This window comes from Pygoscelis adeliae, unplaced genomic scaffold, assembly GCF_000699105.1.
Source record: "Pygoscelis adeliae isolate BGI_AS28 unplaced genomic scaffold, ASM69910v1 Scaffold14, whole genome shotgun sequence".
In the NCBI taxonomy this organism is placed as follows: Eukaryota; Metazoa; Chordata; class Aves; order Sphenisciformes; family Spheniscidae; genus Pygoscelis; species Pygoscelis adeliae.
The window spans coordinates 3,484,037-3,495,938 of NW_008825109.1; the positions used below are offsets into that span (position 1 = coordinate 3,484,037).

At 38.7% G+C, this 11,902-nt stretch overlaps 1 protein-coding gene across 1 annotated transcript in view; it reads left to right on the plus strand.

The window, feature by feature from the left end:
• Positions 1–558: 558 nt before the first annotated feature.
• HSPH1 (heat shock 105kDa/110kDa protein 1) overlaps positions 559–11,902 on the plus strand; it is a 22,216-nt gene continuing 10,872 nt past the window's right edge. The window contains exons 1-7 of the mRNA XM_009327736.1: positions 559–610; positions 3,918–4,058; positions 5,470–5,592; positions 6,787–6,886; positions 10,001–10,134; positions 10,623–10,867; positions 11,786–11,902. The exon at positions 11,786–11,902 is cut by the window's right edge and continues 100 nt beyond it. Of these exons, the coding sequence (XP_009326011.1) occupies positions 4,032–4,058; positions 5,470–5,592; positions 6,787–6,886; positions 10,001–10,134; positions 10,623–10,867; positions 11,786–11,902 (746 nt within the window). The 5' untranslated portion in view covers positions 559–610; positions 3,918–4,031. The remainder of the gene's footprint in view (positions 611–3,917; positions 4,059–5,469; positions 5,593–6,786; positions 6,887–10,000; positions 10,135–10,622; positions 10,868–11,785) is intronic.

The window sequence follows — 11,902 nt, forward strand, 5'->3', positions numbered from 1 at the left end:
CAGCGGGCACTGACTTGGAAATGGAGGCCAGCCCGCCGTGGGGAGGCTTCTCGGCTAATTGTGCGGCAGGCTGCGAAAGGCGGCGGTTGCGAGGGGAATCCCCGTCGGGGCAGCCTGGTTTAAATGGGACACGGGGACAACACACACACACACATTCCCTCTCTGCGGCCGGGTGGGCTATTACGACTGCCCCAGAGCAGTTCTCCTTTAGTCTGAGGTCAGGTGTAGAAAGCCTCAGGCTCAAAGCAGGAGTTAGTTGTGAAGCTACGAGCAGCCGAACGCAGATGGGTAGGATTTAGTCTGGGTGTGAGCTCTTAATTGTGACCGTCGTGTTTAACTGTTTGGATAAACCATTGTGAAAAGTCCTGGATTCGAGCCAAGACTTTAAGAAGGATGAGAGTCTTATTGTCCTGTTTTACCACAAGCTGGAAGAATGGCACTTCAACAGAAAGACTTTGGTGTTTTATTTGCGATTGTAGAGAACGCATCCATGATAGTCCTCAGTCGCGTTTATTGTCGGCACTGAGTTAATTAGCCTGTTGTTCTTTTCAGATCGGTGGTTTCGTTTGGATCCAAAAACAGAGCTATTGGTGTTTCGGCTAAAAACCAGGTAGGTCGTTACCTGGCATTCGTGCATACCAGTAAATCGGCCAGTGCAAACTGTTCAAGTACCAGTGGGTGTAAAGAGAGTTGGCTTGCTGTAGTTAAAACCAAACAACTTCATTTTCCTTGTCAAGCCTTTTTATTTTAGAAATGCTGCACTACGCTGCCGTGCTTCCTTCAGAGAAATGCAGGATGTTTTTCATAGAATGTTACTGCTCTTGCTTTCATTAATGGTAATGTTTTCCAGTTGAACGTGTTCCTTTTCTGACAACTTAAGGTCATCGGGTTTCTTTTCCTAATGGCTGCATGTAGGATATTCCTTGCGCTTGAAGGAAAACATTTTAAATGCTGTGTATAATTTATTAAAATTAGGTGCAAAGGGAGAGTTTCAGCTCAGATTTTTAAAGCTATTTAGGTACCTTACTACCTTTGGTTTCACTGAAAGGTAAATGCCTGTGTTTTTGAAGGTGTAAGTTCTTAGGGGTTTTTTTTGATTGGGGTGCTCTGAAATATTGAATGTTTTCTTCATTAAAGTAGTATTTTCAGTTTAAAAGGAGGCCTTAATCCTGACAAATCTTGGAATAACTGAATGTAATGGTTAAATAAATCCTCAGGTATTGTATTGTAGGTTGTTACATAACTGCTGCTGGTGGAGACCAGGCGTGCAGCCTCCGCGGGCCTGTGCGGATCTCTCCTGTAGTAAAAGGACTGCAGTGGGTTTCCATGGAGAGAGCAGTAAAGAAGACTTTTTTCCCCACTGTAATAGCTCCCCTCTTAATTTTGAACAGCCAAGGAAATATGAATAGGTTACATGTTCGCAAGCACACATACACTTTCAGTTAACTTTCAGGTTAACATTTGGAGTAGTAAAGTGAATACATATGTTTGTGTTTTTTCCTTAGATTTCATTTTAGCATTGCTTTTGTTTACTTGACTGCTTCCACTGTTTCAAGTCAGAAACTAGTACGATTCATCTGTGCAGAAATGAGTTGTTACTCAAAACAGCAAGTGATCTGAATCCTATGCACTCTCGAGTGTGTTTCAGTATTGTTAGATTATTCCAGTAAATGCTGTTGAAAATGTGAAGTAAGCTGAAAGTGAAGTAGATTCCGTCTCTTGAATTGCATTTAAAAGCATGTATTTGCAGTGATGAACACCTGTGACTACAGTTGCCTTCAGACTAGCCTTTATAGGATGTTACTATATTGAGTCTTTCATGCTTGGTTGTCCTAGCAGTTGAAACTAAATATTTTTGCCAGAAGAAAAGAATGTCACACTTGGAAGGATAAAAGATTTCAGTGCATTTATTTCTCTTGCTGTAAGCAGTCCAGTTGGCTGACCAGCTGAGATGTAAATTGTGTTTCTTTTGTAAATGTAGAAGTTTCTTGATGTGGACAACTGAGAGTTATATTTTCAGTGTCCTAGGGTGTAGTAGCTACTTAAATCAAGGAGTAAAATGATCCCTTTCATTTGAATGAGTTTCTTAATTAAAAAAAAAACCCAACAAAAAAAACCCAAACAAAAAACCCACAGAACAAAAGAAAAAAACCCAGTTTTTGGTGACTTCAACAGTGTGGTTATGTGTGAGAGAGCTCATAATACTCAGAGGTGCTCTCTTGCTTTAACACTTGAGGAGCTGCTGTTGGAGTGAATTTTCAGAGAATTTCTGTTTCCTTTAGGTGAGTCTGGTAGCATTGGAGATGAGGGCAGTATGTTAGTTAACAGACCATAATTCTCAGCTTTCTTAATTGTGACTAAGCAGGAAGATATTAAAACATGCTACAGACCTAATGGCATACAATTACTCTAAAAATATCTTAAGATTGTTCATTTAGTAAAGGCTCTGAGGTTAATTCTAAATTAGGCTATAAAAGCTACCAGAATGTTTGTGCTTCTCTGCCCACTGCATGGTAACTATTTTTGCGTCTACGTTCTTCAGCAATACAGCTGTCAATTACGTAGCATTCAAGTACTCTGAAGTTATGGCTACACAAATAAATGAAACCATGCTGGGGAATGATCTTGGACACAGGAGCCTAAATATTGCATTAAAGTACTGGAATAGTTCCTGGCATGTTTTTTGGCCTGTACTAACTTGTGCTCTTACTAATAATTGCTGAGCACTATTTGGTGATTAGAATAAACCAGGGATGATTCCCATCAGGCAATTTGTCTGACATCTTTCTCTTCACACACGCAGCTTTCTGAAACTTACTGTTTAATAGTATGGGTATGGCCTGCTTCATCAGGGAGCTTTTCTGTTGGAGAACTGTCATAGTTGCATAGTCTTCTAATATAAGATGTAGCTCATTCTTCAATTCCATGATGGAAAATTTTGCATGCAATAAGAAACTGATACTTTCCTTTGAGGGTAGTGAATGCTAGAAATCTTCCTTGGTATGTTCATCATTTGAGTTATTATCATGCAATCTGTTGGTGCCTGCCTAAATCTATTCTGGAGAGAAAACACACTTTTACAGTTTCTCTCCAATAGCATAGGATTCATTCTACTCTGAGATACTTGCAGTATCTCCTTTAGGCCGGTCTAGTCTAATTTCTGTTCTGCATTGCATTCCTGGTAAAGAATGCTTCTTCTCTAGGTCAGTTGGTTCTGTGGGGAGCTTATGCTGTAGTTTAGCATATACTTTAAACTCACATGGTTACCAAAAAAGAGTCTCGTGTTTCTTGCTGTTGTCTATGCACTGTATCCTTCTTTGGTCTGGTGCAAGAATTTGAGTGACTGCTAGGTGAATATCAACAGGGAAATGCCATGGTTTAGACCTAGCTCAGGGGAAAAAAGTAAGTATTGAAATGTATGGGGAGACTTACCAGCTTGAAACTTAGTAACTGTGGAAACAGTTGTTTGCACTCAATGTAATGGGGTTTAAAGTGAACAGCTGGAGGGGAGGTGGCTGGGATTGGAGTGCCAGTTTACAGGCATTGCAAATGCTTGTGAAGCTGGCTTCTATCTTTAATTGTTTGAATTCTGTCTAAATTAGGTGACTAAAGTAGTAGGCACTATAGATCCTGTTATTGGTCACCTGATTGCTTTGATGTTTTAGAGATACTTGTATAATCCTTATAATACTTAATATATTATGGTCTATAAGTATCCATATCTCTGACTCATGTAATCTTCTGTAGTAATGAGCTGATACAAAGTACCAGTTAGTAATTACAGGTGTTATAGAAGCAGATGTGACGAGTGAGCAGTTGTCTTAAAACTTGACTGATGCTTGGGGGCATACAGAGCAGCACTGAACATTGCAGGTTGATTAAGAGTGGATTTCTAAATATCCTGTATTTCTTTACAGCAAATAACTCATGCCCACAACACAGTATCTAACTTCAAGAGATTCCATGGCCGTGCATTTAATGATCCTTTTGTTCAGAAGGAAAAAGAGAAGTTGAGCTATGATTTGGTTCCTATGAAGAATGGTGGAGTTGGGGTAAAGGTAAATTTGCAGTGTATCTTTTTGGGTTTTATAGCTAAATTTAAAAGTTTACATTTCAGCACCTAGTCATGAAAATACGGTTTTCATTTAATTACCCTGAAGGTTTTCTCTAACCTTTCTCTTAAAGAAGAGCTCTTGCATGAATAGACAGCTTCATCTTTAAATGGTGGATGTTAACTATCAAATGAAGGTTCATTTGTGAGTAATTGCTGAAATGTGAGCTTCCCTGTTGGCAAATTGCACATCCAGCTCAAACATCCCAGCAGAAAAACTGTTAAGATAATTATGAGGTCATATGGTTTTACTTCAAGGTATTAACCTTTTTGTTGCTCTTTTGTAGAATGCATTGCAACAGTCTAATTATGTGGTTAAAAATTCCTTATAAAGTAGTAGGAACTCTTCTTTAGAATAACTACTATAAATGAGTGACATGTTTGTCTTTAGCGGACTGCCTGGTGTAAGTTACCTGCAACAGATGTTCAAAACCAGTTTGTACCACACTGCAGGTTTGACTAACTAATGCTTTGCTTACCTTTCAAGGAGTTTGCTGACACAATGTCAGCTTTTCCTAGAATAGGTGCAGTTAATAACATTGTATTCAATTACAGAAGTATATAAAAATACTGATAATGAAGCCTTGCTGGCCTAACAGATGCTGCTGTTTCACTAACGAAGACCCTAGCTTAGGGCTGTGTATTTAAAACTGGGATGTTTAGAGAACAATTTTTCTATTAAAACTGAAGTGCTTAATTTTTCCCCAAACTGGGCTGATGTGAATAAAAGGCAAGTGCTGTTTTCAAGAATCAACTGTAACGTGTTCATTCACTTCATCATTGCCATTTATTTTATTACACAGAAAAATGGTGATTCAAGAATAATTTCTTGGTAAGGGAGCAACAAATAAACTTTTTGCTGAGCTTCATCTTAAGCTTTTAGTTGTTTTATGTGCATAGGTGAACTGCAGTTCTTCCTTTCAGAGACTCTTCGCATATTTGAGCAGAAGCATAAAAATGTCAGGGGAAAATAGTCAGCAAGTAATTCTGGACTTTTTTACAGTTGGCAGCAGTTTGAAAATTGATGGCTTTTACTTTTTTGGCTTAATGCTGTGTGACCATGTCTAGCTTTAGTCACATTTTAGACTTGTGTCACTTCTCAAATCACTTCCTAGCCATTTCCTTCATCTATAGAGTTGATATGGTTCTTGATGTTTTAAGTCTGTGAAAATGGAATTATTGCTTCTGTAGACACTCAACTGGGAAATTAAGTTGTAAAGTGAAGTTCTATAATGAAATAATTAAGCGTGACATGATTGAAAGAGTATTAGTCAGCAGTGTATCAAAAAACATTAAATGTATGTAATTTTTCCCCCGGTTGAAATAATGGAATTATTTTACCTATTGCTTCTATCCAGGTCATGTACATGGATGAGGAGCATATCTTCAGTGTGGAACAGATTTCAGCTATGTTACTGACTAAATTAAAGGAGACTGCAGAGAGTAACCTGAAAAAGCCAGTAACAGACTGTGTTATTTCTGTAAGTAATTGTAGTGCACAGGAACATTATGTCTTTTAACTTCAGCTATTGAGGGCATTTTGTTTCTATTCGTGTAGAGTGAAAGAGAGCACTGCATAAGCACTTACAAAGGGATTAATCCTAACTAGCTTTAGAGCTTTTGGCTTGAAGAAATCCCAGGGTTGCTTCCATATTCCAGACCCTGACCCCCTTCATGAACTCATTCTCTTAGAGATCTCTGAACTTGTGGACCCAGAACATTTCTGGGATCCAGGTATATACTCTGCTGCTGCAGCTTTCTTCTATGACTAAGCACACTAATCACTCATTAAAGACACCTTTGTTTATCAAAGCTTGCCCTCTGGCAGCTGAAAACCTTAGTTTCTGTGCTGTTTATGTTCATCCTCTCAGTAAGTTAATTTTTTTTTTCAATTTATGACTGCACAGAAAATGACCTCAGATAAAGAACAGTCATTCCGTTGCAAAGCCTGAGTGTAAAATAACATCTGTCTCTGTGTTCTCAATGACTCTTTGAACAAGTCTGTCTCGTGTTGCATCTAGGAATATTTAGTTCTGTTATTAGAAGAGTTTGTTCTCCAGTCAATCCCTGGAAAGTTAGTGTCTTCTAATGATGTAGTTTCTGTCCCTGAGGACATCAGAGGTCACTGTCCAGTGCCAATGCTAGAGATCTGTAGCAAATTTTCAACAACATAGCCCCTCGGAATCTCTTACCACTTCTTGCCCAAAGTAATTTTGGCCAAACCAGATTCTCTTTATTCGTTATCTCTTATTTCTTTGCATCTCTCACATCTGTAATGTAGCCATACTTCCCCCCCCCCCCCCCCCCCCCTTTACTTTCTTGGACAGGAATACATCTACTAATTCTGATTAAGCTTTTTTCATGTCTCTGTCTCCATAATACCCAGTTTCATATTTTGCACCAGTAATTAAGGTTCCTAGCATTTGTGTACAAATAACTCGTTTCTTACTAGTGTCTGCTCATGTAAACTAGCTGATGCTCGTTTAATTTCATCTCAGCCTGATTGAATAGAATATTTGAAGTCTCTATTCAGTACGGTAGTTGTATGTTAAGACTTGCAGTGAGCAAGTGTATTCTTCAAAGGGTGAATAGATACAATTTTTAAATTAATACTTTCAAATAAACTCTATCTCATTTTCTGGAAATAACTTCCCATTCTCACCTGCTTTCTTCAGGTTCCATCATTTTTCACAGATGCTGAAAGGAGGTCTCTTCTGGATGCAGCTCAGATTGTTGGATTAAATTGTCTTAGATTAATGAATGACATGACAGCAGGTAAGTAGGGGAAAACAGCAGTTTCTGCAAATGAAAAGTGTGATAGAGGGTGCATTTAGTTACCCTAAGAAACAGGGCTGATTTGAAAAATCAGATGTGAGACATAAACGTTCGAAAAACTTGTTGCTCTTCTCTTGATTTAGTCTTTCATTTTAATGTCTTCTGTGTGAAGGCGTAGAAGAGATGAAGCTTTAGTGATAGTTATTTCCCCGAGTGCTTAATTAGGAGTCACCACATGTGCCTGGACTACTTGTCCATTTAGTTTACTGTCCAGATTTCATGGAAGAAACCTTATGATGCACAGTTGTGGGATTTAGCCACTCTTAAAGGAAGTTCCTTGATTAAGCGTCAATGCTTAGTAATTTCCAAGGCTTTTGTCAGTATAATCGTGGTGTTTTAAAACATGCACAAAAAAAAGGGAATTGGTCTCCTTTGCTAATCTCTTCAGAACTCTAAAAACACATTGGCAGAACCAAGAGTTTATTTGGTCTTTCTTAAAACAAGCATTCTTACCCTGTCTTCCTGCATTTTTCTGTTTGCATTTGGTGAGAGAGCATTTGTTCCATGTTTTTAAATGGCATAATAACCAGCACTTGTTTCCTGGGGGAAGGATTGGGAAGTAGAGGTCTGTACCAGGAGACAATTACTTTTCTGCTCCCACTGCCCACATTAGTTAGATAAGTAGGGGGGAGTTTACTTTGGGAGAATGTTCCCTGTGAGCATTTTTGGTGCGCACCAGCTGGATTCATGCTTCTGAATTTTATATTTTATTTTTTTAAGGAGCAAAGCAATCTTAAATATGCATTGATGGAGTGGTATCTTAAAATGTTTTTCTGGAATCAGTTTTAGATGAGTATGTACATGGTAATGAATAGGATTTCTAGTAAATGTAGTTGTTTCACCAGTATTATGATCTTTACATTGAACACTATGTATTTGCACCTAGTGAAGAGCAAATCTGACCGTATCATTGCAAAAGCCATAGGTGCATGTTTCTGTCATGCAGCTTTAGCTTAATTCTTTATTTATATAGCAGGGTGCTAAAGAGAACATGTGGTAGTGTGAATTCTTGATCTGGGTAAGTGTGAACCCCACAGTAGGTACGCTTTGTCCCATGTGCCTGGATTCTTCTGAGTTACAGGGCTTGTACCTCTCTAGGGTGATTGTGGGGAGAGGAGGAGAAAGGATGAGTATCCAACCCTCTATTTTTAATCTTCAAATTCCATTTTCAGTATGTTTATGGAGAAACTTTGTATCCATAAAGAAAAAAAAAGTTAGTTTAGCAGTCAAAAAAAGTGTGTTTTCCAACCTTAGCTGTCAAAAAAGAGTACCTTTCCAACCCATTTCTGTATTGAAGCAGAAGTAATCCTTCACACCCGATTCAGAGATGACCTCTCATGATGGGGTGACATAAGCCAACTAAAGGCCTTGCCAAAAAAGGTGTTGTCACTTCCTTTTTGTTTGTTTGGCAGAACACATCATCCCAGTCTATGGCCATGCAAGAACCTTGAGAGCTTTTCCGGACTTTTTAGCAAGGATCTTTAGAAGCTTTGCCATTGGGATGAACGGTCCCCAGAACAGCAGATAGCTCTTTCATCCCCTTAGCAGCCTTTCTTTACTGTGTAGCACACAGCATTTCTAATTTTCTTTTCTTTACCTTGCAAGGCTAATGAGTACTATCCAAGTTTTTCTAATATTTTAAATGTAACAATCTTTGATTATATCTTTGGGGAAGGGCTCCTGAGGTATAATAGGGCAGAAAAGTAAAGTAGTTTGTTTTTAATGAAAGGCAAATTCTGCTGTGATTCATCAAATTTTGTTCATAAATTTGTTTTTAGTTTGGAAACAATGGCAATGTGTTCAGTCTGCTCAAATACAAATGTTACATGAATGAAAGACCAATACACGATTTCAATCAAATCTAGATCTCAAGGATATAACAGATACATTTTGTGAAATAGAGTTTCTGTTTTTAATTAACCACCTCTTAATGACTGCTTGTGGGAGGGATTAATGAGCGCTGGTATTGGGTTTTTACAGACCCCAAAGAATCCACACAGATGAGAACGAGTGCACCAACTGCAGGGGAACTTCATTAGACACCAGAATCCATAAATCTCAAGTCTCTGATCAGTGGGAAACTTGGCTGTCCTTGTTCCAGATGGTCTGGAACTACTGCTTTTGATGTGAGAGAGGGAGTTGGTGTCCCTTTCTCCTCAAGTGAGAGGATGGCAGTGTGACTATAAAACGTTGCTCTTCGGAGCACGTATTCCGGGCCTTCCTTACCACCTTCTTTAATGCTCTAACTCTCTTGCCTGATCATCTGTCTGCTATCCTGGCTGTTATCTTCATCTTGGGATATTTTCGACATAGGCAAATGTATATTCTTGCACATTCTATCTCATGCCAAAATCTCAGCCTTCCCTGCATAACCATGTAGCCAAGACTCTCTAGGGTTTTATTTATCTTCAGTTACTGCATCAGCCTCCTGCCTAGCTTTGACACTGCTATCCATCCAGAATGAATGCTGCTGCAAAACTGTTTTCTGTCCTTTGACTTTATTATCCTGTGTTTACATGCCCCACTGGCTTCTGTTTTACACTTTCGATGCACTTCACAAACTGTCACTGCCAGATATTCTGTATAGACTGAGATTCTTCCCTTTTGCAGCCTCTACTGATCATTTATACCATTCTCAGACAAAGCCTTGATGCCTGGGAGACACTCCTTGTAATTACAAAACTGGGTTTGGGTTTTGTTGTAAAGATGCTCTGTGTTTGATTACTATGGATTACTATGCAAAGTAAAAAACCCGAGTTGTTAATAAACAGATGAAAGTAGAAAACCCCCGAACAGAGTTGTTGCTTCTTAGTTTTGCACGCTTAAATGCTTAGAGAGCATATACATGACTAAGGAAGGATGTTTTGCTTCTTAGATTCTACAACATAGATTAATGGAATAAAACTTCCATGTAGGTAAGACCTTGCATAGGTGTATGTCTGGATTTGTCTTGCTGCTCTTGATCCTATAGCTTAATATTCATAGGGATGTGATGGCATGCGATTGGAGATTCACTAGGCATTGCATTGATAATGTCTGACACTTGTTTTGCAGTGGCTCTGAATTACGGAATTTACAAACAAGACCTTCCAGCTCCTGAAGAGAAGCCACGGATAGTTGTATTTGTTGATATGGGACATTCTGCATTTCAAGTGTCAGCCTGTGCATTCAACAAGAGTAAACTAAAGGTAGTAAGATTAAATGAAAATAAAAGGGTTTGAGATGTTAGAATCAAATAGCCTGTAAACCTGCCTTGTTTTTAAACTTCTGAAGTAATTTAATGCAGAGGAAGTGGCAACGAGTCAAAAGGTGAAGATTTTTATCAGTGTCCTTCATTTCATTAGGATGGTTTCAAACAGGGGCTGTAAATTCCTTGCAATACACCAATGTAAGATACACAATACAACTGCTATCACTTAGTTTGTTTTATCTAAATGGATGTGTATGGATTAAAATTGTGAATGCTTAGGATTGTCACCTAGTTACTTGCTTCCGCTGTAAAAGGGAAGAGCAATTTTTGGCTGATGTGGTTGATTGAAGTACTTAAGCCTGTGTATTGGGAGATAGGCTGACTTGTCCCCAGCCTTTTTGAAGCAAAGGCCTGCTGATATTGGAAGACTGCTATTGCATTTGATTTTTACTGAGTGTAAGGCTAAATTGTGTTCTTTCAAACCAGGTACTTGGCACAGCATTTGACCCTTTCCTAGGTGGAAGAAACTTTGATGGAAAGCTAGTAGATTACTTTTGTGCAGAAATAAAAGCAAAGTACAAACTGGATCCAAAAGCAAAAGTTCGGGCTCTTCTTCGTCTGTATCAGGAATGTGAGAAGCTGAAGAAACTAATGAGTTCAAACAGCACAGACATTCCCCTAAATATTGAGTGTTTCATGAATGATACTGATGTATCTGGGAAAATGAACAGGTGAGTTTTATACAAGACAGGCAGTTGCTTTGGTGGCCATATTAAAGAAGTGTTTCTTTCCATGTTTGAAAGAAACTTACTATGCTAAAATTAAGTGCAAGTGCTGAATAGCTGTGGCATTTTTGTAATGCTAGAATAACTAAGGCTGGGAAATGTAATGTTCAGCTACCTGAGCAATGTTCCAGTGTAATAATGCATGCTTAAGAAGCTTGAATTCTTTTTGTGGAATGACACATCCTTAAAACCATGGGCTGATGCATGCAAACCAGACCCAGGGGGGTTGGCTGCGTATTTAGGCCTCCTGTGTATTTTAGGTAACTAAATCCCATAATGCTCTTCAGATAGCAACAACTGAAGCTTTGTTCCTTTTTTCTGTTCTTATTGTACTGTGGATATTGGCGGAGAAGTGGAGGACAGAAATGGTGCTTATGGGGGATGACTTGATTATGGCCTGAGTGTAAATGAAGTCTGTGTGTCTGTCTGTCTCATCTCTTGCACACACTCACAGGCACAACTTAATTTGTAATCAGTTAGTCCTGTAACTACTGCCAAGAGAGTGGTGGGGTTTTTTTTGTTCTCTCCAGTATTTAGGCAACAGTTTTTCATTGTAAAGGAAGTATGAGTGTTTTCTGTATTCTTATCTGTAACATCTGCTGAGAGGCAAATACATAGCACTTGCCCAAACAATACCTTTATCTTATTTAACTACACTGATAGCAGCGTAGGAAAATCTATAAGCAGCTGTTCATATACGATCTTGTCTATGGTTGTCACTTCAGCCTACTCACAGGGGTTTAGCTTTAAGTCTCTTTGCAGTGTAGTTAACAGACCTGGTCAGCATAAGTTTGGAAACAAGAATACCAGGAAATCTTAGTGTTGGGACAGGCATTCTTTAGTTAATTCCATTTCTTTCCTTAGGTCACAATTTGAAGAATTGTGTGCTGACTTGCTGCAAAGGATAGAGATGCCTCTGCTTTCATTAATGGAACAAACACAACTGAAAGTGGAAGATGTAACTGCTGTAGAGATTGTGAC